Below are 24,930 nucleotides of genomic sequence, written 5' to 3' on the forward strand. Positions count from 1 at the left end.
TTCCAAAGAGTTTGATAGGCCCTTGTTGGGATCAGATGGGCCCCATAAACCTTGGCTCGCAAATATATATATATATATTTTTTTTTTGATATCCGGGGGGGAACCTGAAATTGCATGTTCAGCTTGTGGTTAAAAAACCCACTCAACACACTATGAGGGTGTTTTGAGTGGGTCTGCTAGAGGCCTCGTGTCCCATCAAGGATGGTCAGTCAGTAAGAGTGCAACAGAGGTCTATATCGTCACTCTGTTACTGCAGAGAAAAAAGGATCACTAATGAAGCTGTTCAACCAATGGATCATTCTGACTATTGCCCACTGAACTCTTTGGCCATGTACAGTCTATGCTTCAGAGGTCAGACAAGCCGTGGAGCGGACTATCCCGGTTTGGTTTCTACCGATGCACTACCGTAGTAAACTAGGTCAGAAGCTGACCTCCGAGATACCTTTTGTAAATATTGTGGTAAGCATTTGAAAGTGTGATGTGTCACTGATGGCATTGAAATGTTTACTTAAAGTATAGTAAGGACAAAAAAATATTTGTAAATGTTTATTTTTTAGTTAAAAATGGCAGATAAAGAACGTGAACATATGATTTAGTCCTCTGAGGACAATAAAATGTGAAAACCAATTGTTGACATTCTATTCGTAATAGAAAATATTTGACATTTGGTGACTTTGGTGAGTTGAGCAATTAGTAATGAAACAATGTAATCAACAAATCCAAGCAGGACATTGATTGAATAATTGTGGTAATGGTCATTAGGCACCAATTCATGGGTTTTCGAACTATGCCTTACACTCGTCCTGAATTTCTATAAGTGGTTTTGAGACTTAGTGGGGTTGTCTCCACCGTAACCAATTATGAAGAAGAAAAAGATTCTGCGAGTCATGTTACGCTCTGAATATTTATAAAGCCCATGTTTTTTTTTTTAAAAGTGTTTTAAGTGTTTAAAAAACTGCTTCAATAGCACAATCCATATACTTAAAAAATATCAAAAGGCAGAATACAAACTTTTCATACTGGTGTCGCCAGGGTTGTTTAATGTTGCCAACTTTTGCCTAAGATTCTGTTGCAATAATTATATATTATTCATGCCAAGCAACCAACAGACCCTGAATACAAAATCTTTATTTTTTAAGCGGCCAGGGATTCAGGGTCTGGTAACAGGCCCATTTTTATCCCCAGTTCAGTCAACGTCAATTAATCTTCCATAGATTCAGATTCAACTGTAGTATAGAACAATCAAATGAAACCAAAACACTAAACAAACTTCTGTAGTGTCACATAATTTCAGCCATTCAGGACTAGGTGTTTCACCTAGTCGAGGCGTGAAGGAGGATTATTATTGGATGCTTATTATTAGCATCCGGTCCGCTTCGGCCCCCCCCTCACTACAGGAACGAAAATTCCGATCTCTTTCTTAGTGTGTGAGAGCTGTGTGTGTCCGTAAGCCAACCCCGGTGAAACACCTCACAAGTAAGAGGATAATAAAGTCCCTCTCTCTCGCCACCATCCACACCCAAGAACCCGTGTCCTTCCTCTGGGAACAAGGTGACGTCTCACCAAAGGAGGTGCTGTCCCTCCTTGAGGTCTGATGCGTAGCCCTGTACTCCCTCACTCAGAGCTGAGGATTCAATTCTGCGCTGAGCGAATGATGGAAGTATTCTTTGTGAGTCCGTTGGTGAGTGCGGAGGTTGCTCCGCTGGGAGAAGCACCGTCCGCACACGGTACACGTGTACGGCTTCTCCCCCGTGTGGATACGCTGGTGCATCTCGAGGTGGCTGCTGCGGTCGAAGCTCTTGCCACAGAACGGGCATATGAACCACTTCTCCCTCACGCGACAGTTCTTCAAAGCACTGATTTGCATCAGGTCGTACTGATCGCTCTGACAATTTTTATCCGTGGGCGCCAGTCCCATGACCTGGACGTCCATAGGCTGTCCCGGCTCCATGTGATTCATCCGATCTATGTATCCCGCCTCTGAATGGTTATTGTCAAGACTGTCCAGTGCATTTTGAATGAACTTCATTTCCTTGTCCAGACTTTCCGAAAACTGCTGCGGTCTGAAGATGCAATCGGAGTCGTCTGTGTCATTGCTGTCTGCGATGGAAACGGACGACCAGCGCTGTCTGTCCTTGTCTTCCATAGCGCCATCGGCCGCTTGAAAGTCCGCCTCGGTCACAGTCTGATTTGAACCGTAGTCCGAATTGTGTTCCATGTCCTGTTCCAGATCCCCCATTGGGATAGCGTCCTCCACAGCCTCTTCCTTTAGTTCAGCCACACGCGAATCTACGAACTCTTCCTTTAGTTCAAAAACACTCAACTCATCGTCGGCTTCATTGGAGCTCCAAGAGCCGTGAAGCTCCGACTGTCTTTCCTCTCTCTGCGTGGGAGGGGGGGTGATCTCTAATATGTCCGCAGTGTCTCTGGTAATTGGCAGTGATTGTTTAGTTTGAATCAGAACAGAAATGGGCCCTGAAGAGAGAAGAAATGCATTTTCTTAGTAAGACACAATGGACAACAATAAAAGTACATTTTATAAAGATATGTGGTTATTATCTCACATTTATTTATGGCTACTTAAAACGTATACACACATATTTTAAGTATTTACAACTAAAGCAAGTAGCTTGTATGAAGTAATAATTACTAGATAGATCAGTCTACCAGCCTACCAAGTGGACTGAAGCAAACGTTGCTCATCTATCCAGCACAGATCTAGGTGGACACGGCCACTAGTGATGTCATATGGGGCAGATTTTAGAAACGGCTTCACACTCACACACCTGGTGGTATAATATGTCCCCTTTAATAATATATAACAAAATATAAAAAGTTAGAGTATTTAGGACTCAGAAGCATTAGAAGTTGGTGATTAGTAGTGATACATTAAGACCCACTGGATTGTCCATACCGTTATCATCGGGTTTCCCAAGATGATCTGGTTGTTGTGGTGGGGAAAAACATGGAGCCGAGGGGGGAGCTGATGGTGGCGTCTTTGAAATTACTTCCAGCCTTTCCTTTTCCATCGTCAGCACTTTGCTTTTCAGAGATTCGATTTCATCTTCTCGTTGGCGTATCTCAATTTGCACAAAAGCAAAGGCATCGTCCCACAGTTTACTTATTTCTACGATTGCATTCTTGGCTAGCATGTCCATGACTGAGGACAGTCTGCTTTGAAATACGACAACGTTTGCCATGTTTTCCTGGACGACCATTTCCGCCCGAGCAGAAACGTACCTACCAAGAAAGTGACAAATGTACTTTCAATGATACCGTTAACAAAATACCATTAAGTAATAGTCAACAGTTCCACCTCTGCACGACGACCGACTTCCGTACATAGGATACAATTCAGGCGAATTCCATGATCATGTGACACTTGCCGTACGGTGTCTTCGGTAGGACAAAGGGTGTCAGAGAAATAAACGACATTACCTGGTTAGGGTTAAATTAAAACATAGAGACAGTGTAGTTAAATACATAAATTTAGTTTAATACGCAAACACCGCAGCACATACACTCAAATGACTACATCCATGTAATAAATTATAATAATAAAAATCACAAATGTACACGTTTTCTGATTACAAAACAATTGAGTGAACAAAAGGGCACCAAGCACAAAAAAAAAAAAAAAGGAAGAGCTTTCATTTAATCACCAAAATTGAATTAATTTGGTGATTGCAGTTGCCCTTTGTGACTTGCTAAGGCCTGTGACAGTGCTTTCAATCTAGAAGAATGATGACAAAATAATGCACTGTTTCATTGTTACTTTCCCTGAGTTTTTATTTAATTTAAATCCATGATTGGCTTCTGACAAATTTGAGACTTGTTTGCATACAGTATGCATCAACAAAATATAGTTTTTTTCTTTAACTTGCGAATCTAAAGATAATAAAATTAAATCATTACTTTCCAGACTTATTGAAACTGAAACTGAAAACACACACGTCATCCTTTTCTGGGGGCCCTGTTCCAAGAAGATGGTTAAGATGGCCCTCAATCTGTATCTCAGCATGCGTTCATGGCAGGCTTTTAAAGACATCACCAATCACACACACAGATTGGAAAGATTATGGATTCTGACGAAGACATTACTGTAATGCAGCTAAAGACTGGTTATGTATGAAGAGGACCTTCTGCATGTTTATGCAGAAATTCATAAATGCCTATAGATGATAAAAGTAAGCAATTAACAATAAAATGATATGATGACTGATGTGGCAACATAGCATACAAAATCATGAGAATTGGTGAATATTGGCTCCTGCTTCTGTAGGGGCTCCATGTTAGTAGTACTGCATACCATGTGTTTGTCTTTATCTAAATGATGTGTATAGAATACTATGGACTGCAACACAGGAGTAGTGACATGTCCAGGGGCATTGTTGGCCTCTGAAATGTAAGCCACCTTTTAAACAAGAAAGGAGTATAATTGAATTTTTAAAAAAAAAGTATTTCGGTGCAATTTGTTAGAACTGGCATAGCCATCGGTCGGCTTTGAATGAGTGAAATGCGTGGTGAGACATCTGTTAGGAGTCGAGTGTGCCTGCCTCTATGTGGGCCCATTCAGACCTTATGCCAGCTAATTATTCAGGGAGTACATCTTGCCGGTACATCTCACAGGTTGCACCACTTCTCATCGGCCAAGAAACACAGGCTTGGAGCAGAGAGGGGGGGGGGGGTACTTTTATCGGTTGTTTGGTTTCAAAATATTCCTTTCTTCTGCTCTCTCTTGACGTCTTTCAAGCAGCAAGAATATGTCAAAAGATAAGGATAGACATGTTGGTTGCCATATTTAAGACCACTTGTATGCATGAACAAAGTCATTGCTGCAGGTGTGAGCAGGTTTAATGCAAACAGAACCTGCCTGATGCAGCAGGTTCTCGGCATGAGTCGTCAGGCTATCTGGAACAGAACATTTTCTAAATCAGGTTTTCTGGAACAGGTGCCCGGTGAAAACCAAACGTAGCTTGCAAACTACAATATTACAGCCACACTGTTATTCTTAAGAAAATCTCTTATCATTAGCCTATTTATTAGTTTATCCAAGTACATATACTACCCAAACAGTTTTGGTGAAAAAATAAATAAATCAAGTAAATAGAAAATTGTGAAACGTTACTGTTCCATTCTAAAGTGACAGTGTATGACTTGTGCCTCTATTTGACAGATTTACAAAACAACTTTGCATTCGCCACCGCTTTAGTCTTAACGTTGCGTTGCGTTGCCCTTGTGCTGTGTTTGCCACCATTCACTCAATAACAACCAGCAGCTCAGCTATGACAGTTACTCCATTGCTCCATCACTCCTCCCCCCCCCCCCCCCCCCCCCTGGAGTAACTACAAGTAAAGTAAGCACACGATTTTAATCCGGCCTAAAGTAAAGGTTTCTAAATACAGGTACAGAGGGATATTGATTGTATCGGATCATGGCTCTTTGTAGCTTTCGGCATGTACTACAGATATATCAACATAATTGTACATGAATCTGTTATAAATGTATACAGTAAATCTAACACTGTCACTTAAACAACCCAACTTACAAATTCTGAAAAACAATACAACTTTAGCATTTTTCCTCGGTGACACCTCGGAGCTTCGAGTCCTTTCTCCGCCCACTGAGCCCGCACCGCCCCGGGCCCGCCCCCGGCCCGCCCCGGGCCCGCCCCCGGCCCGCCCCGGGGCCGTGGGCGGGCTCAGTGGGCCGTCTTCTGGTGGGACTTGAGGCTGGAGCGCTGCGTGAAGCACTTCCCGCACGCGGCGCACTGGTGCGGCTTCTCCCCGCTGTGCACCACGGCGTGGCGGATGAGGTTGCACTGCTTGGTGAAGCTGCGGCCGCACTGCAGGCAGCTGAAGGGCTTCTCCCCGGTGTGCCGCCGCAGGTGCTCCTCCAGCTGGCAGAAGCGCACGAAGCTCTTGTCGCAGTACGTGCAGCAGAAGCGCTTGTCCCCGACGCTGCCGCTCCTCCAGGACATGGCCCTCATGCGGGCCTTGGCCAGGGCCACGTTGCCCCGGGAGCCGCCGCAGAAGCCCAGCGGGTTCCCTGCGGCCGACGGGCCCTGGCTGGCGTCGCTCATGTCCCCGGCGGCCGCCATGTATTGCTGCTGCTGCTGCTGTAATTGTAATTGTTGTTGTTGGTGTTGTTGTTGTTGTTGTTGTTGATGCTGCTGCTGCTGCTGTGCCGGCTGATGGCTGGACCCGCTGTGGTGCGCCTCGCCGTGCGCGTGCGCTTGCTGCTGCAGCCGCTTGTAGCTCAGGTTCCTGGCACGCCGGCGGGCCCGCGCGGCCGTCAGCCTGCTCGCCAGGTGCAGCTTCCCCGCCGAGTGCCCCGGCGACCCCAGGTCCACGCCGACGTAGCGGATGGCCGGCAGCCCGTGCTTGAACAGCGAGGGACTCTGCTCGTACTCGGGGCGCGCGGCACCGAACAGGAACCCCGGGTCGCCCGAGCTGCCGTCGTCGGAGCTGCGGTCGGCGGGCGCCCACCGCTGTGGCTCCGCCTCCTCCTCGTCCTCCGGGAGGAAGGCGCCTCCCGAGTCGAGGGCGCACGCCGCCGCCGCCGCCGCCCTGTCGGGCTCCTCCCGCTTCATGGCCGCGTGAGTCCGGTCGTGCAGCAGCTGCGGCGCCGTTTGGCGGGGGAAGGGTTCCGGCGCCGTCGGGTCGCTCAGCAGGGGCGGGCTCTCGGAGGGGTAGTGCTCAGGGAAGACGTCGGGGGTGAGAGGCCTGCTGCCTGGACAGGAGGGAGAGGGAAACGTTCTTACACAGCGGGCCGGGTTGGGGTTAAAGGTGACCTGTTACCCCACCAGGTGTGAGGGCGATTAGCCGCTAAAAGCCTTTTTGAAAATCTGCCTCTTCTGACATCACTAGTGGGCGTGTCCACCTAGATGTGTGCTAGATAGATGAGCAACGTTTGCTTCAGTCCACGGGGTAGGCTGGTAGACTGATCTATCCAGCACACATCTAGGTGAACATGCCCACTTGTGATGTCAGAAGAGGATAATAATAGTATAATATGGCACCTTTAAGAAGTTTGCACAGGCTCCGGTCAAAAGGGAAAATTGACCAGACAGATTGATTTGCCAGAGTAAAACCGGATGACATTTGTTGTGTAGCCCGACCGATATATCGGCAGGCCGATATTAGGCATTTTTCAAACTATTCGGTATCGGCATTTATAATGCCCGATAAATGAATATAAAAAATAAAATTAAAAAAAAGTTTGTCCACCAGAGGGCGCTCTCACGCCCCAAACCCGCTGATTTAGGCAGAGTGAATGACGGAGATCGACGGAGATCATCGGTGTTGTTCATGTGTGCAAGTGTGTTCATGGTAAGTTGGCAACTGTCACGAGACATACATTGCTTGAATAACAATTAAAAAAACATCCCCATCAATTCTCTAACGACGATAAGCATGACTTAATTCATGACTACCATGTCCAGTTTTGCTGTTGTTACGTGTTAGCTGAGAGTGAAAAGGATTTAAAGGATAACTACAAATAACCAATGTTAGGGAAATGTGTTTTTTTTGTTCCGCGTTTCTGGATTTTTTTTTAATATATATATATATATATATATCGGTCGATATATCGGCATATCGGATTTTTAAATCACAAAATATTCGTATCGGTATCGGCCTTAAAAATTCTATATTGGTCGGGCTCTACTATCTACCCTCAGAATTTCTCATCATCAACATGTGGAAGGACTGTATAAAAGCAAGGGAAGGGACAAAACAAACTCCTTTGACTCACTTTGCCCCTGATGGCCGCTGTTCCACGTGTCTTCCTCTGTGCCCTCTTCTTTGATGGGGAGGACGTCCATCTCGTTCCCAGACTCCAGATCTCCACGCTACAAATAAAATACAACATTGAGGAAAACGATCAACATTTAGCCCGCAGGGGAATACATGGAAACGGGTTGATGACTGACAAAAAGTGAACTAAAGTACAACACAACACACACCGACTGCCTTTCACGTATTTATATATTACATTGTTAGGATACGTTATAGGTACGGCTAGGTGTAATGGTCTTAAACCCGCATGATTACATGAGGGATTAATACATTGATATGTGTTTATAATTCATGCTTAGTTAATGAAACGAGAAAGATGAGAGCGAGATGCATCAATAATCATGTGAATGATTTGTACCTGCAGGGCTTGCATCTGCTCAGGTGTCGACTCTCGGCCCCAAGATACCAGATCCACCTCTTTGTGGGAAATGTCTTTAACCAGTGGAGAACATATCTCGGTAACAGAAGAAGTGTCAAAGCCTGAAGAAAACAACAAAACAAACCAAGTATTTATCTTTCGAGAGCAAAAACACAGAAACAGGTTTTTTCACAATAGTGTGTAATCGTTGACGAAGCCATCGTGAGCATGACGAATAAGATTCATGAAATAGGCTTCAAGCGAGTTGAGAATGAGCTGTTGAAGGATATATAACCATGGGTAGGGTTTACCTATACTATCTCCCCACTATAACATTGTGTGTAGGTCAAGGTAATCAAAAGCCAAGTGTCCATCAATTCAATTTAACTCCTGTTGACGCACTTTGCCCCTGGTTTCCGTGGTTCCACGTATCCTCTTCTGTTCCCTCTTCTTTGATTGGAAGGACGTCCATCTCGTTCGCAGACCCAAGATCTCCACGCTGCAAAACAAAACTAAATATTGAGACACCGACATTATATAGCAAACGCTGGTTAACACGATGTGGGAGAACACAACTAATAGCGTCAATGAAAGTAATGATGAAACGAACTGAAGTAAACCATTGCAGCTTTACAAATCCTGTAACTAAACGTATGGTGAGGCATTATTGTCATTATTGCTCATTTCTGGTGGATTAATGCTTATGAATGCTTTATTACCTCATTACTGTTAACCCCGCCCCCAAGAGATGACACTCATCGATATTGATTACCTGCAGGGCTTGGATTTGCTCAATTGTGGACTCTCTGCCCCATGACACCGTATCTGCCTCTTTATTTAAGACGTCTTTGGCCATTGGAGAACATATTGCGTGAACGGAAGGGCTAAAACCTGAAGGGAATAACACACGAAGAAAGTGTTTACCTTTCGAGAGCACACACACACACACACACACACACACAAGGCGATTGTACACAGCCTTTGAATGCCTGTAACGATACCTTTTTTCTTTGCTCGAATCCTCGACCTTTTGAGCTCTGCCTCCATAACGTCACACTTCTTTTTAAGGACATATATATCACTCTGGCTCTGAGAAATCTCCAGGCGTAACACTGCACAACTGTCGTCCACACGTCTGTTTATTTCAGCGACTGCTGCCTTGGCTAAAATCTCCATGATGGACACCAGCTCAGTCTGAAAGCTGCAATTCTCCATCTTGTTACGTGTTTTTCTCACAATAACGACACTTGTATGCGGTGATAAAACGTCCGAAGCAGGATGAATTGTTATGGAGTAATAATGCACAAAATGTATATTGGTGAGGGGAGACTGAACTGCGTCCGAAGCGGTACAATGGTACGGAGCGGTAGGCGTCCAGATATACACAAGAGTAAAAAAAACTACAGGCTGAGGCTACGCCTGTCCGACCCCTTGTGATGACGTTGCATCGATACCGTACGTTGCTGATATATCCGCAAGGCAAATGCTCCTCATTTCGACATTGACGGATCAACCGATCAATCAATCGCGTCGGCGGTAACAATGCTTTTCAGTTGGTTTCAGTAATGTTAGTAGCTGCACCAGCAGAACTCATTGTCAGCAGCTCTCTAGATTTTACTCCCACAAATCTGATTTGAGATTAAAGGTGCTGTATGTAACATTGACCCCGAGCGTTTAAAAATAGGTACTGCAGTCCAAAATCACATGATCGTCTCTAGCCGCCCCCTCCTCCCAAGCCTTGACGCGTATGCAGGTTGCAACTTGCCAGGTTGAGGGTTCTGACTAAGTCAAGCTCAACATTACATTTGGAACCTCGAGATTGTGTTGTGTTTTTGAAAATGTTATGTGTTTTTTCAAAAGAGGAAGCGTTTTTTGAGGTCAAGTAGAATCTAGAAAGAACAATCTCAGTTGATCAACTTTAAAATCAAAAGTCTCATGCTACATGTTAGTTTTGACTTATCAGGCTGCTGAAGGTGGGAATCTGAAGGAACGTAATTTTAAACACAATTCAGGCTGCAGCAGAAATCTGTAAATTAGGTTCTGTGAGGAATTCAACCCAACGCTGTGTAAACGGGCCAGTGTGGAAAATACACTCATTAGAATCATCTTCTGAAAACCGTGATGAGATTTCATCAGTAGGAGCGAAGCAGGAAACAAGACGTAACTCCTGCACGCCCCCCCCCGCCCCCCCCCCCCCCCCCTGGCAGTTGTAGGTTTCCGGCACCAGACTGCGCTGGTCCAGAAGTTATACTACCACCCAGTAGGACTGCAGGATCCGGAATGATCCAGACTGTGGTAAATAGGGCTCATGGACTGTTAAAGATAGGCCCTCACTACTACAAAATGGATTCATTCATTATCTCATGTTTATTATCCTGATTCATTGAAAATTAGAGCCGTTAAGAGCAATCAAGGATAGTCCATATTGATGATGATCAAATCATTTAGAAAACATAATCTAGATATAGAGTGTGATATCATCTTTTGGAAATGGCCGATACTGTTTGCCCATTTGCTGATTGGAAATGCTGAAATACACTGATATTGGATTAGATATTGTTTGTGCATTTAATGAAACTTAATCATTCAATCTCAAGTGTTACTGTAACTGTAATATATACAGCATGATATTTTATTAGATATGAAAACAAAACCTAGGACAACTTAAGGATCAATATCAATCATTAAAATTCAATCAAAATGAATCGGTTTCCTTCCTTTAAGGTAAAATAAAGGCCCAAATACGGGTACGATTTGAGAAAATACATTATTTTGGACAAAGGATGGTCTGTAATAATGTGCTACATACAGAGAGAGAGAGAGAGAGAGAGATAGAGAGAGAGAGAGTGCATACAAGGCAAGCAGAGATACTCAGGAAGTCAGCAGGGGAAGTATAGCGGTTTCTTGCGTCACTGTTTTTTGTGTGTTGCTGCAGCCATTTGTATGCTGTTGCAGTGTGAAGGTAGGTAAATGTTTGTCTTCTGATGATCCTTTCAACTGTTCTACTTTTAAACTTCTACTAACGCTCATTAGGTTAATAGGTGAGAAGGGGCCGAAACAAGGGTAGGTAGAGTCAGGTGTGGCAGAGGAAAGACGATTACAGAGACGTTCATTAGTTATCACTTTATGTGACTCCATTTCCGCTCGCTAAACATTGCAGACATGATCATAGCTCATGCTAGGCTTCCGGGATAGTCAAAATCCCAAAATGGCAGTAGGCTGACAGGCTGTAGGGCATACAATTGGCAGCATGATGGAGAGATGTAACCTCCCTCAACCCCCGGTCATAGTTAATGGTTTCTTTAGGGTTTTTGATGTACTTCTGCATACGCTCTGGGAGAAAAGGAAACGTGATTGAATGGATAGGAACTTGGTTATGCAGCAAAATAGGAGAACTTGGTAAGGGTGGGGTCTGCCAATATACATTTAAATGAAAGCAAACTTTTAAAGTTGAGTTTGCGTTTTCACCCATTCATTCACTGCTGTGACGTTTGCTGCCTTTGCATGTAGATAACCAGTACTGTTATTTGGCTCTGAATTTATAGGTTGCACCTGCCGCAAAAACAGTTGGACCACAGTCTCGACACAACTCAATAAACGCCATCAAACAAAGAAGTCTACGTATTTTGACGTTTTGGCGGTTGCACCAGATCACCACCACAAGAAAGCAGTCCAACCCCCTGAAGGATGTGAGACAGTCTCGGGTTCACTTTAAAACCCACCGTTGCTGGTTGGATTCTGCCAGGCGTCTAGGGGGCCACAGCCACTCCCTCGCTCACTTTCACCCACAAACGGAGCCCCGTGGCCTGGATGTGAGCAGAGCTGCGGCCGGAGGGACCAGGCAGACATGCGGAGAGCCCGGAGGAAGGGGGCCAATAAGGAGAAGGTGTTCGGCTGCGATCTGCAGGAACATCTGGCCGCCTCCTCGCAAGAGAGTAAGCAGCTCTGGGGCCTTCCGCTCTGTTCCCTTCCACTCATTTGCATTACGTTTACGTTTAGGGCACTTAGCAGACTCACAATAAGTACATTTGTCAGAAGAAAGAGAACCAATATATTGTTGTTGTTTCAGTAAGGATATTCAGAGAACCAAATGCCCAGCACTAACTTCTGAGCACTCTTCTCTTCATTTTTTTTTTTAATCAAGAGAAGCATATTTTGCACAAATGTGGAGGTTTATTTGGTGAGGCTGGAACCAAGGAGGCAGGAAGTGATGCCTTTGTCACTCGACGCTAAGGAGATCTAGCTAACCATGCACAAAATAAGGATAAACGGAATAGAAAGTACAAATTGTATTCCTCTGCTGCTCCATATAACCCACCCCCGATTGCAAATAAGCTTTACATTTTATTCCCTCTCAGAGAGGGAAATTAAATATTGTCCAGCTACAACCTGAATGCAAAGAAGCCAAATATATATATATATGAATGGCTTTTTTCCTTTAATCTCGACCTGAGATGTTTCATATCATGTGGTGACTCTGACTGTGTGTCATCCGCCGCCCATCCGTCCACAGTTCCTCACGTGTTAAAGATCTGCAGTGAGTTCCTCGAGGAGCACGGGGTCGTCGACGGCATCTACCGGCTCTCCGGGGTATCTTCCAACATACAGAAACTCAGGTGCGTCAGTGTTGCAGATGTTCCCTGTGTGGCTTGTCCCTAATACGACCGAGGCAGGTGATCTGTAACTGTATGTCGACATGCATTGGACGCATGATGTGAATGTCAGTACCTGTGTCCACCAGGAGTGAGTTTGACAATGAAGCCAGCCCGGACCTCCACAAGGATTTGTACCTGCAGGACATCCACTGCGTCAGCTCCCTCTGCAAGGCCTACTTCCGGGAGCTGCCCAACCCACTGCTCACCTACAACCTCTATGACAAGTTTGCCGTGAGTGATCAACATAGCTGTCTGTTCGTCTGATGGCCAAAGCAGAACACATACAGTACGTGTATACGGTGCCCCTTAGTCCGGGCCAAACATGGGAGGAGGATGTGCAGAAAACAAATGAAACCAAAAGAAAAAAAATACATTTAAAGGAAACGTGAGACATGTATGCGTAACAGAAACAAGTATGCACAGAAATTGTTTGCGGTTCACCAAAAGTTGGACCGAAACAAGGTTGAACATGGAAAATGAATCCCGGTGACTAGAAAACAAACCGTTTCTGCACAGGAGGCTGTGGCCCTCAAGCTGGAGGAGGAGAGATTGGTGAAGATAAGAGATGTGCTCAAGGAGCTACCCGCCCTTCATTACAGGTACCTCTTTACACAGTAGAGACGGAGCACGTCGAGTGAGAGTGGACGCACATTGGAAAAGGGGTCACATTAGTGGGTGTCTTATTACCGTCAGTGTTTAAACTCCATTTGTGTTTGATCGTTGCCTCCTGTGAGGACCCTGGAGTTCCTCATGTGCCACCTCGTGAGGATGGCTTCCCATTCCGCCCAGACCAACATGCACTCCAGGAACCTGGCCATCGTCTGGGCCCCCAATCTCCTCCGGTTGGTTTAACGATGGCTTTAGCTTAATATTCAGACGAATAACACAGTATTCACAACTCACTGGGGGGTGGGGGGGGGCTGGTTCAAACCTACTTACAGATGGGTGGACGATCAGAGGGATCTGTGGTCACGGAGTGGTCTGTATCAAAGCCCTGACCCCTTTGCTTTGATCCGGGTTGAGATATTGGAAGAAAAAAAACACACGTTGTGGAAACGGAATTCAATTGTGGCTTCTTTAGAGGGTCTGGATCACATTAATATAACTGATTGACTTGAGAAAAAAACAAATGATCTGATCTGAAGGTGACTCACCTTATTGGACCTACGTTTTTTTGGACCTAAATCGGACCTAAATTTTTTTTATTTTTTTTTAATTTATTTTAATGTATATTGTGTGTGCGTGCAGGTCCAAGGACATTGAGAACTCCGGGTTCAACGGTACGGCCGCCTTCATGGAGGTGAGGGTGCAGTCCATCGTGGTGGAGTTCATCCTCAACCACGTCTCTCAACTCTTCAGTGGAGAAGGTATGTGTCCGGACCCCCGACAAATAGACGGTATTCTTCCGTCGATATTCCAAGCATGGGCCATGAAAGTCACGGGTTTAGTGTCGGACTTTGTATCACATAAAATGTGCTCAAATATATATTAGGTTGTTAGAAAAAAAATCTTTCAAGGTGTATCTTGGTGTAATAGGATGCATTTCTTCGTGTGGACTGATATGTGTTTCGCAAGCAAACCTTGAGGTTCCAGGGATGGTTTCAATCTTTTTTTCTAATGTAACTCTGTGTTCCAGGTGTACCCCAGGATAGGCGGGTTTCCTTGCCCTCCCCAACTGCAGCGTTTGGTCCGGAGGAACCAATCCTTCGAGAGCTTCCTGCAAATATGGCTCACTATGGCCACATAAGCCCTGGGGATGGTCCAATTGCCATGAGACCCTACCACGCGATTATTGAAGGCACTGACAAGTATGTAGATGATCCCATGTGTATCACAGTATAAAAGAGATGAGGGTTATCTGTTCACTGATGCAACAAAGCTTGCATCTTTGATCGAGCCCATCCTAATCTAGCAATTATTCGCAATGATTAGTGTGTGTGTGTGTGTGTGTGTGTGTGTGCGTGTGGTGTGTGTGTGTGTGTGTGTGTGTGTGTGTGTGTGTGTGTGTGTGTGTGTGTGTGTGTGTGTGTGTGTGTGTGTGTGTGTGTGTGTGTGTTATCCTTATCCAAATAAGGAGGAAGGGGTCTCTCAAGGGCAGGAAATGGATGTCCATCTTCAACATCGGGGGACGATTCCACGAACCGTGGAAAAGGAGCAAGAGCAGTCAAAAAGGTAATTCAATGAGATGTGCTGATATCTATCAGGCTTCTCTGTGCAGCGGTAGAAGAGGACAACCAATCCAACTTCTTTAATCCTACATGTGGTTTTTCATGTGGTTTTTTCTAACAGAGAAAGAAAGGTGTTCATTGAGGCCGGCCAGAAGTATGGACTCCCTCAGCATTCAAACGTATACAAATGAAGGTACAGTTAAAATACAATTCTGTTTCTGGTGTCTCATGTTTAAACAGGAAATTAATCTGTATCTTACCAGCATATAAAAAATAAGTTGGGGAGCACCGGTCTACATTTGTAATGTAAAACTCTAACCTTGTTTTTATTGGGCTCAATAAAATAATAGTTTTTCTAATCATCAAGTGGCGCTTGTCCACTTCCCATCTGGTTGGTTAAACTTTACTGGATGTTGCTTACGTTGAGCGAGGAGATAAACCTTCAAATACATGTGTATATTCATTGTGTGGAAACAATCCGTTCTTGTGTGAAAGAAATAAAGAGCATATGAAGAGGTTGTTTAGGAAAATGTTAGCTTTCACCACACATGTCATCCGACTATTAACAATGGAATTGGAATACATTTTATGCCTACTCTCTTAAACTCTTCAATATGAGCTGTGACATGAATCATAATCTTGGGCCATATAAGCAAATTACCTATTCGGCCAGAGAGTTTGCAACATCCTCTTTGCATGACGAAGGTATTACCTCACAGTATTGTGTAAGAGAACATTTAAATGATTCCTTCAAATTATATTTTGGGACATACCATTGTCCGAATCCTCTAAATAAATAATAGTATTCAAGATTGTGGACCACTTCCAATGGGCAGCGGATAGTTGGCATGGGCGAAACGATTATTTTCCGGGAATCAGTTCTTTCAGTTCCCTATCAAGAATCGTTCATTTGAGTCGTTCGTTCAGTTCATTCAGTTGGTTATGTCATATAGTCTGTTACATCCTTTGGCAGGGAATCTCAGGTGTCTGGCCTCACCCCTTTGCTTTAAAATATGAGGTACGCCCGCAAATGGAGCCTTTTAAAACACCAGAAGTTCTCAGACGTTGGCGGTGCTCGGAAAAAAGCTAATTTCTTTAGTATTAGCCTACGACGCCGCTCGAGCATCACACGTGTTTGGTTTGAAGAATAATAGCCCAAGCTGCCTCAACCACTATGAGAACGTTTGAGGCTCAATCAATATAAGCTTGAGGGGAGACGAAGCTCTGTTAGTTTGCATCTTTTATTTACGTGACCGTATTTCTGTTGTATGTTAAAAAAAAAAGGGAATCTGTTTTGGGAATCAGTTCTCGTCGTTCACCTTCGGGATTCGTTCGTTCTGACCGAATCGTTGTGGAGTCGCCCATCCCCACTGGATGGTGACGTAACACCTCTCTCTCTCTCTCTCTCTCTCTCTCTCTCTCTCTCTCTCTCTCTCTCTCTCTCTCTCTCTCTCTCTCTCTCTCTCTGTCTCTCTCTCTCTCTCTCTCTCTCTCTCTCTCTCTCTCTCTCGTTCTTTCAGCAAAATGTTCCGGATCCAGGCACCCTGTCCAGCACCCCTCCGCCATGTCCGGGTCCGGGGCCGCCCCCAGTGCCCTGGCCGGCGGCGAGGCAGCGCCCCCTGCTGGTGCCACGGGGGGCAGCGGGTACGCCGTCACCTACCGACGGGGCACCGGGGTGCTGAGCGGGGGCGGCGGGACCCAGGGCACCTACAGCTCCCTGGACCCCGAGGGCCTCGGGGCCGGCGGGGCGGGAGGGGGCGGCTCGCCGGGGACCCCCTCCAGATCCCCCGGCCAATCCTCGGCCAAGGTGGGCCGTCGGGCGGCCATGCATATCTCCGAGCCCCACATCGTCACCGTGCCTCTCCACATCACCTCCAACATGGCCCTGGTGGTGCTGCAGGGGGGCGGGGGCGACCGGGTGGTGCACTGCGGAAAGGACCGGGACGGAGGAGACCGGGCCGACGGGAAGGAAAGAGGAGCTGGGAGGGGGGAGAAGAAGAGGAAGGGTGACGGAAAGAAGAAGGAGCTAGGAGGAGGAGGGGGAGAAGGAGGGGAAGAAGTCATAGGAGAAGGAGCAGGAGGAGGAGGGGGAGGAGGAGGAGGAGGAGGAGGAGGAGGAGAAGGAGAAGGGGGAGGAGGAGGAGGAGGAGGAGAAGGGGGAGGAGAAGTCATAGGAGAAGGGGGAGAAGGAGGAGGAGGAGGAGGAGGAGAAGGGGGAGAAGGGGGAGAAGGGGGAGGAGGAGGCGGAGGAGGAGGAGGAGAACAAACTGCTGTCACAACAGAGACATTGGTGGAGGACGAGAAAGTTGGACAGAATCACCTGGAAGAAGACAAGAGTGGTGACAATTGGAAGCCAGATGTGCAAAGTGGTGGGGAAGAGGAAGGAGACAGTGAGGAGATGAGCGAAGATGAGGGGGTCCTGGACGATGACCAGGTCAAGCCTGTGGAAAACGATGGAGGTCGGGTCTCTGATGGAGAGCCAGATGCTGAAATTGTGAATTCTGACCTGCACCAATATGTTCCTGAAGACACTGACGATGAATACATGGGTAATTCAGAAAGCTGCTATTTGTTATGTATGAAAGCTGTCACATTACTAGTGATGCTTATTCTACAGATGCATTCATTCTCGTGATAAGCATTTACTTAGAGTTTCGCACACAAAATATTTGTACGATTGCTGCCATCTAAACTATAAGCTATAAGAATTATAGTCAATCGGCAATTAAAGGAATACATTCCACTATTGCGTGTCTAAAGGTCCGACAATTTACCTTGACTACTACTACTACTATGTATTAGGATTTATTTTATGTCATCATAGTGGATCTGCAGTGGATCCGTGCCCGCACATTTCAACTTCATCATCTTTAGGTGTTATCAAATGTGTGCACAATGATGTCAATGTCTTCATTTTGATTTTTTGCCTCTCAGATATGAGGGGTGAGGGGTTGGAGAACCTGGACCGCCGCTCATCAGAGCTGCCCGGTGTCCAACGCGTCCCTGGACCTGAGGGGGAGGCCCACGAGCTCTCGGGTTACGTTCAGGAGAGCTTTGACTTCCTGGACCACATCGACTGCAGCGTCTCGAGCCAGGTTTGTGTGTGTCTCTGCGCTATGGGTGACCGCGATCTCCTTTCATTATTTAGTCCATAATCCAGGCCCTTCACCTTTAAAGGTGGTGGGTGTAATAATTCACTACAGTATGCTGAAAGCCACTGGCCCATTCACTCGGAGGCCTAGTAGCGCTTTTAAACTCCTGAACATATATGAATATATCATAATCCAACAACTTACTTTACTCATCGACAGACACTTACATGTCATGGCTAGGTGGTTTGGCAACAGTGCTCAGGATGTGCGTCCTAATATTCCAATAATCGGTGCTGACATTGTTCTGGTAGATAAAGGGGAAAGAGGACTTCACCGCTAACCTGTTGTAACTTAGAGGTACAGGCAACATCAAGCTGCTGGAAAACCAGTCCCTCGCCAACCGTCATCCCTAGATTATACATGGGGCTTTTACACAATGTTTGTTTTGTGTGGTGCTTTGTTGGATCCTTTGCATGTCAAGTGATACGGATGTGCCTTGTATTAATGCACATGTAGCAGTGGTGGGTCCACGGTTACCTGCTAGGTGTTTGCATGCTGATTTTGGCTGATCTGAAGGCTTCGATATTTACAAAGGCCATATCCATCTGACTGCGACTCTGACAACTCAAAGAACAACATGCTGAAGTTAAGATTTCAGAGAGTCACAGAGTGCAGAGTACAGTCTTCATTAGGTTTATTATTGGTGGATGACCCGAATGAGACCCAATTCAAGACACAGAAAGAGCAGTTCAGACGTTTATGTGCAGACAGGCTCCAGACAACGTTCCGGCCCATCCTGTATTTCTATATTACCCCTCCCCTTCCCCTTCCCCTTCCCCATCAGGTGAACGAGTTCTCCGTGGAACCTCCCGCCTATGAGGACGACGAGTACGAGGACATGGAAGCTCCCGGGCTGGCTCTCTGCAGCTCCCCCCTGGCGTCCAAGGAGACGGAGCCCTCGGCCCACCGCCCGAATCGACACTCCGAGCCCAACCCCGGACCTCCGCTGCCCCACCAACGCCAACCGCCCTCGCAGAGGCTCTCCAACAGACAGATGAAGTCCCTCAGCCTGCCCTACATGAGCACCTACTTCTGTCCGCCCGAGTCCTCCTCCGAAGACGACGAAGGGGACGACTGCACTGCAGACGATGAAGACGATGACGGTTGTTTTGATCAGGACGGCGGCGAGAATGAAGACGGGGACATTTTCTACAAGAGTCTCCCCTCTGGTTACGCGTTCCACAACCTGAGCTGGACCGCGCCAGATGGTCCTGACCCCTCGCCCACGCCGGCGAACCACTGTGTCGACCCCTTTGTTGATGAGGAGTCTGGCCGCCCGTTGCAGAGCTCTGAGGCCTCAGCACTCGAGGCCTTGGGCATCGCAGGAGGTAGCAGTGAGACCGGAAATATGGAAAATGGGGACACAGTGACGAGCCTTACTATGGAGGATAGGGAGGGTGAAGAGGGGTGCTGGGAAGAAGACGGAGCACGAACGAACATGCCAAATCAAAGGTAAGCTGAACTAATACATCTAGCCAGTCACATATATGTTTTTATTTTTGCCTCCCATAATAAAACCCTCACCTGATAATCCTCTCTGTACATTCCTCTCCCATTTCCAGAGTGGACACAGGAGACCTCCCCCTCCCCCTGGTCCATACCAGTCGAGCTGCAGGTGGATCAGACCCCCCGTCCCCCGTGCCAGAGCCCGCTGAGGCTTCGGGCCGCTCACTGCCAACCGAGGTCCCCACAGGCAGCGAAGCAACGGCGGAGGTTAGAGTCGAACGGGGCGACGTTCCCCACAGGTGTGTGAAAAACTCTTGGAGTGGTTCACTTGAGGTGGCGTCGCCTCCTCCTTCTCAGATGGAGACTTTTGACTTCCCAGATGGAATCCTTGATGGGTCTCCAGAGTTTTGCGAAGAACTGCCAGAACCCCCGTCAGACCTCTGTGTTTGGGAAGATGAGGGAATGGACAGTGTTCAGGGAGAGTGGAATCAGGTCGGGCAAAAGACAAATGACGTAGGTGAGGTGATCATCGCCGGAACTCCGGATGAAGAGCCCGGGAGAGTGCCTGCGTGCAAGAGAGGTGAACAAGGGCCAGAGGCTGATGTCTGCACGCTAGCCCACAAAGGTGAAGATGTTCTGTGTCAAATGGCACAAGAGCCGGCGGAGACCAGCGAGAGTCCAGTTGGTTCTCCAGAAGAAATAGAAATTGCACAAAGAGAGGGAGGACAGCAGTCTGGAGAAGGGGGAACAGACATTCAGGTCGTGGAACTCCTCGATGTTCATGATTTGGACGAGGGAATGAAAGAAAATAAGGAGGAAAAGATGGTCCAGAAAGACGAAGCTGGGATCCCAGAAGCACCGAAAGAGGAGTCCGGGGAAGTGTTTGACGAACAAGCCAGCAAAGACAAAGGGAAAAGGGAAGATTTAGAGCCAATAGAAAGTGATTCAACAGAGGAAAGTGTACCGAATGATGAGCAGGACAGAAAAGATGGTAAAAACCAAGATAAACAAGAGAAGTTGTCCGTTTGTGGAGACGGTAAAATTATCCAGCCCTTTGGCGAACCAGAAGCTCCTGAAAAGGAGAGAAAGAATGCAGGTAGCACCCAAGAGCATTCTCAACCACCGGTGAGCATGGACAGAAAAGCCGAAGGAACAAGCACAAGTCAACGAGACATGCCAGAGCCAAAGCATCACGCGTTAAAGGAGGGCTTAGAGGGCCACTCAGGAGGCGTCGGTAGAAAGCTGCTCATTTCCCACCAATCTCCTTCTATTGTTTACCGAGTCCGGTCGGTGCCGGTCGTTCCGCCGAAACCCCAGCACTGCAGGCTAACAGCGCTGAATCTCCGGCAGCAAGAGCAGCAGCAAGAGCAGCAAGAGCAGCAAGAGCAGCAGCAGCAGCAGCAGCAGCAGCAGCAGCAGCAGCAGCAGCAGCAGCAGCAGCAGCCACAGCAGCCACAGCAGCAACAGCACAGGCAGAATAGTGAGGGCAGGATCCCAGACAGGGAGCGAGAATGGAAAAAGGAGACCCCACTAGATGACATTTATGTTGGGGAGGTGGAAGCAGTAGAAGAGGGTGTGGATGAGAAACAAGGGGAAGCAAAGCAGAGGAAGGGGCTCGCCGTAGCAGAGAAGCAAAGGAGGAGTAGGGACTGGGAGGATATCACAGTGAAGGATGCCAGCGCTAAAAACAATCCCCTCAGTATGTGTTTTGATGAGGCGGTCGCCAAAGCGACCATGCGACGAGAAAGGGAGAGAGAGAGCAGTGACAGGGAGAGGCAAAAGGATTGGGGATATGAATGATGCACTGTAATGCACGGAGCCAACTGTACAACATTTTTTTTTAAAGTTGTACAAGTTGTATAAGAAACTCATTCTTATACAATATGGTCAAAATTGTAGGCGTGTGTGTGTGTGTGTGTGTGTGTGTGTGTGTGTGTGTGTGTGTGTGTGTGTGTGTGTGTGTGCGTGCGTTTGCGTGTGCATGTGTATGTAGTGATGCAAAACGGCTGCTACATGCTAACCCATTTAATAAACATTTAAATAGTTTTATTGATTTAACAGAAATTCCATTTTTGACCTCAAGTATTTTTAATAAGGCTAACTTAATGTAAGAAATGTTTTTATACCCTGACAAATTCATAATTATTATTTTTTTCAAATAAAATCCTCTTACAAGTATTTGTCTGTCCCTTTTATTATGAACATTACGGTCGCCTCCTACGCTATTTCCGTCCTTCATTTTTCCGTACGTCAACAAAATAAGGCAAACCCAGTGCCGGACAGTTTAACAAACATATATGTTTTTAATCGACAGGTGCTTGTTTGACGTTTTTAATTCGTGGACACGATGTCTTCCCCTTCACATTTTAGTGTACAAATGTCGGCAATAATGGATGTTCTGTCAAAGGCAGCAGTAGCCGAAATTACCAAGCTGGTCGAGGACGAGTCCGTCGTACTACGACTTGAAATTAGTCAGAGAGACGGTGAAATACTAGAACTCAAAAGAAGTTTGAGACAGATGGAAGTGGATCTTTTTGAAGCGCAAGAATCCATCGCTAAAGCAGAAGCCTCGAGATGTCCAGAAGAGATCAATGCGTTTGGAGCGTACGGGCTTCAAGGTAGAGATAAAGGTAAGTCCCACAGAGTACATCCTCAGTGCGTTCAGTTCTGCCATCCTAAAGCCCGTTCTATTCCAAAGTAAGACAAACAAACCCAAGCTACCCTTAGTTCAACATTTATGCAAGGGTTCAATGCCAATACAACAGTCAAGCTAATTAATTAACAAGCATCCCGTTTCACTAACTGCTAGTCGGGGAACCATTCTAGCACTCTCAATTTCTCAGAGGAGAGAGTAAACCACATTTGCTTTGTTTGTTTTGCAGTTGAACATGATTTTAGTATACCCCTCGGAGCCGAGCAGAACCACATCCATGAGCAGATGGACCCGAGAGTGAAGATCAAGTCTGAGCCACTGGACGAAAGGGATCAGCCTCCACTAATGAATCCAGTCAATACAGAGCTAGCAGAGATCGATAAGTTGGCCTTTGACCCTGAAGAGGACATGGTCTCTCCCTGGCCATCCAGCACTGTCTTTGAGGATGTGTCTGTCGAACAAACCCATCCAACAGATCCCGCTCAACATGGAACAACGACCCACTGGAATTCGGCCGGAGCACCCAAGCTTTGCGGCGCGTCACTGATGAAGGAAGCGCCCCAGGTACCACCAATGTGCACAGGAAGTACAATTTTGCCGTCTAACACCTCAACAGAATTCCCCTATTTGTCCGGTGAGGGTGAGGGCGAGGGCGAGGTCATGCAATGCCGGCGTCTTATACAGGCGGGACTCCTACCGGCAGACCTGCAAAGGTGGAATTCCGTCGGCAACTTTTTCGGGGAAAACGCCCCCAGTAGAAAACCCTCCATGGCGGGGAAGATGGCGAGAGGTTGGCGAGCCAATCAAAAGCCTCCACAGTCCAGCCACAGTCACTTCCTCCACAGGACTCAAAAGCCCTACAAGTGTCAGGAGTGCGGCAAGTCGTTCACGCAGCGGACACGGCTGAACTCGCACCAGAGCGTCCACACGGGGGAGAGGCCCTTCAGCTGTCAGATCTGTGGCAAGCTGTTCTCCCGCCAGGACAACTGCGTCCGCCACGAGCGCTTCCACAGCGGGATCAAGCCCTACAGGTGTGAAACGTGCGGGAAATGCTTCACGGCCCTGAGTAACGTCAAAATACACCAGGAGATCCACAGACGAGGGCAATAACATTCCGGGATCGAACCCGGGTCGACTGAGGCTTTATGGTACGCGCGCGCCCCACTGTGTGGAACTCGGCCCGGCATCTGGCCTTCCCGATGGCTGGCCCCGCCGAGAAGCGTCCGACTATTACCTCGATAAACTCGGGGGAACAAATCACTTAAGGGCTGATTATGGTCCCTCGTTCACGCAACGCAAAGGACCACGCAGACGCTTCGTGAACCTGTTTACGGTTCTGCGTCGGGTTTTAGTGAGCGGACCAATCACAGCCCTCGCTGCTGGGTCGCCTCAACGGAAGGTTAAGATTTTTTGGGAGGCGCACGTCCGGCCCTTGCGGTGGACACAAGGAGGGTCCGCAAGGACGTAAGGGGTCCGTCACCCCCTTGCGTTGCGTGAACGTGGAACCATAAAGAGTCCTTTAGGGGTCTGTAACCCCCTTGTGTTGCGTGATCGTGGAACCATAATCAGCCCTTTACTCTGCGTTTGTGCTATTTGTTTATTTATTTATTTGTTCTTACTGTAATTTGCTCCTGTGTTTTAAAAGTCATTCACATGACAAATTTTTGTAACATTTAATTAGTTTAAGGGTTAGGTATTACACATAATGAACAATGCAACAAGCATGTCCTTAAAGGTTGCGTTAGCAACCTTTAAGGCCAAAACATAAATGATCACATTCATCTGATCTTTCCTCACGATCCATTAGCTTCCCGCCGCAGTAAAAATTTTTTTTTTGCGCTGCATTTATGATACTTTTTTACTGGATGCACGAAACACAAGGGAGGGGCGGGCTGGCTCTGTTTGTTTGGGATCTCGCTTCAAGTACCAACAGAAGTGACGTCGCCCAACATAGCTGATGCAACCTTTAATATGTACGTTTTTGAACGGCCCTTAACTAAACAGTTTGGATAGGGTTTGAATGCTCAATTACGATAGCGCCGTCTGATACAGTTAAATTAACGTTGTCACAGGTAGTACATATTAAAGAGACGCTGTTGAGGCTAACTACTACATTTGATCTGACTACACCCTGACCCCCCCTACCTCCACAACTCCATTACAAGCTAAACTTTGCATTGTTTACTAGTGTTATTACACTGACCGGACACTAATGCAAAGTGTATTCCACGTTTTCATACAAACATACTAGGATTCAGACTAAATAGAGTGTGAAAGGCCCCTTAAAGGTCGATGCATTAGAGTTTTGAAGATATGAGGGAATTGTGTATTAGCCTCTTGTTTTGCTTGATGTATTCCACTTTTTCTACCAGTAAGCAGTTTTTAAATAAAGTGATTGTGATGGTGTTCAACGCGTTGATGCCATTTTCTGGTACTAGTTGGTCTTCCCGAATTATGTAGCCTACATAAAAGTAAAACGAAAGGTAGGTAAGACAATTCAGCCCAGAAAGGATTATTGATTGAATATATACCACAACATGCTTTTGGATAAAACCGTGATTAAATAATAACATAGTACTAGATGTGATCTGAAAACCAGTTGATCTTTAATGAATTGATTGTTTATTTAAACCTAGCAATAGTCGGCTTGCCAGAGTTTCCATTCTTCTCTTGCCAAAGAAGAATGGATGTGTAACATT

General features: G+C 46.6%; 5 protein-coding genes across 6 annotated transcripts in view; 2 read left to right on the forward strand and 3 right to left on the reverse strand.

Moving 5' to 3' along the window:
- myadmb (myeloid associated differentiation marker b) overlaps positions 1 to 24,930 on the reverse strand; it is a 110,819-nt gene that overhangs the window by 76,870 nt on the left and 9,019 nt on the right. The gene's annotated exons all lie outside the window — the stretch shown is intronic.
- Positions 534 to 3,381, reverse strand: LOC132462456 (zinc finger protein mnm-2). Its single transcript, XM_060058008.1, has 2 exons — positions 2,915 to 3,381; positions 534 to 2,475 (listed from the first exon to the last, which is right to left on the reverse strand). Exons 1-2 carry the CDS (start codon positions 3,216 to 3,218, stop codon positions 1,619 to 1,621), a joined length of 1,161 nt encoding a protein of 386 aa, XP_059913991.1. The 5' UTR covers positions 3,219 to 3,381; the 3' UTR covers positions 534 to 1,618.
- On the reverse strand, positions 5,358 to 9,590 carry si:ch211-155e24.3 (uncharacterized protein LOC100150696 homolog). The gene is made up of 6 exons (XM_060058006.1): positions 9,159 to 9,590; positions 8,930 to 9,048; positions 8,560 to 8,656; positions 8,158 to 8,279; positions 7,756 to 7,852; positions 5,358 to 6,732 (listed from the first exon to the last, which is right to left on the reverse strand). Exons 1-6 carry the CDS (start codon positions 9,370 to 9,372, stop codon positions 5,702 to 5,704), a joined length of 1,680 nt encoding a protein of 559 aa, XP_059913989.1. The 5' UTR covers positions 9,373 to 9,590; the 3' UTR covers positions 5,358 to 5,701.
- Positions 11,032 to 21,756, forward strand: si:dkeyp-68b7.12 (uncharacterized). Of its 2 annotated transcripts, none has more exons than XM_060058012.1 (14): positions 11,032 to 11,119; positions 11,703 to 12,092; positions 12,671 to 12,773; positions 12,899 to 13,043; positions 13,329 to 13,411; positions 13,547 to 13,654; positions 14,061 to 14,179; positions 14,449 to 14,620; positions 14,887 to 14,984; positions 15,102 to 15,173; positions 16,501 to 17,529; positions 17,915 to 18,075; positions 18,917 to 19,584; positions 19,695 to 21,756. In XM_060058012.1, exons 2-14 carry the CDS (start codon positions 12,005 to 12,007, stop codon positions 21,376 to 21,378), a joined length of 4,530 nt encoding a protein of 1,509 aa, XP_059913995.1. In that variant the 5' UTR covers positions 11,032 to 11,119; positions 11,703 to 12,004; the 3' UTR covers positions 21,379 to 21,756. The 2 variants fall into 2 exon arrangements, with proteins under 2 accessions (XP_059913995.1, XP_059913994.1); XM_060058011.1 differs by lacking the exon at positions 11,032 to 11,119 and adding an exon at positions 11,233 to 11,556.
- LOC132462461 (zinc finger and SCAN domain-containing protein 22-like) lies at positions 21,789 to 23,389 on the forward strand. Its single transcript, XM_060058016.1, has 2 exons — positions 21,789 to 22,208; positions 22,461 to 23,389. Exons 1-2 carry the CDS (start codon positions 21,926 to 21,928, stop codon positions 23,339 to 23,341), a joined length of 1,164 nt encoding a protein of 387 aa, XP_059913999.1. The 5' UTR covers positions 21,789 to 21,925; the 3' UTR covers positions 23,342 to 23,389.

Source organism: Gadus macrocephalus, chromosome 8 (genome assembly GCF_031168955.1).
Source record: "Gadus macrocephalus chromosome 8, ASM3116895v1".
In the NCBI taxonomy this organism is placed as follows: Eukaryota; Metazoa; Chordata; class Actinopteri; order Gadiformes; family Gadidae; genus Gadus; species Gadus macrocephalus.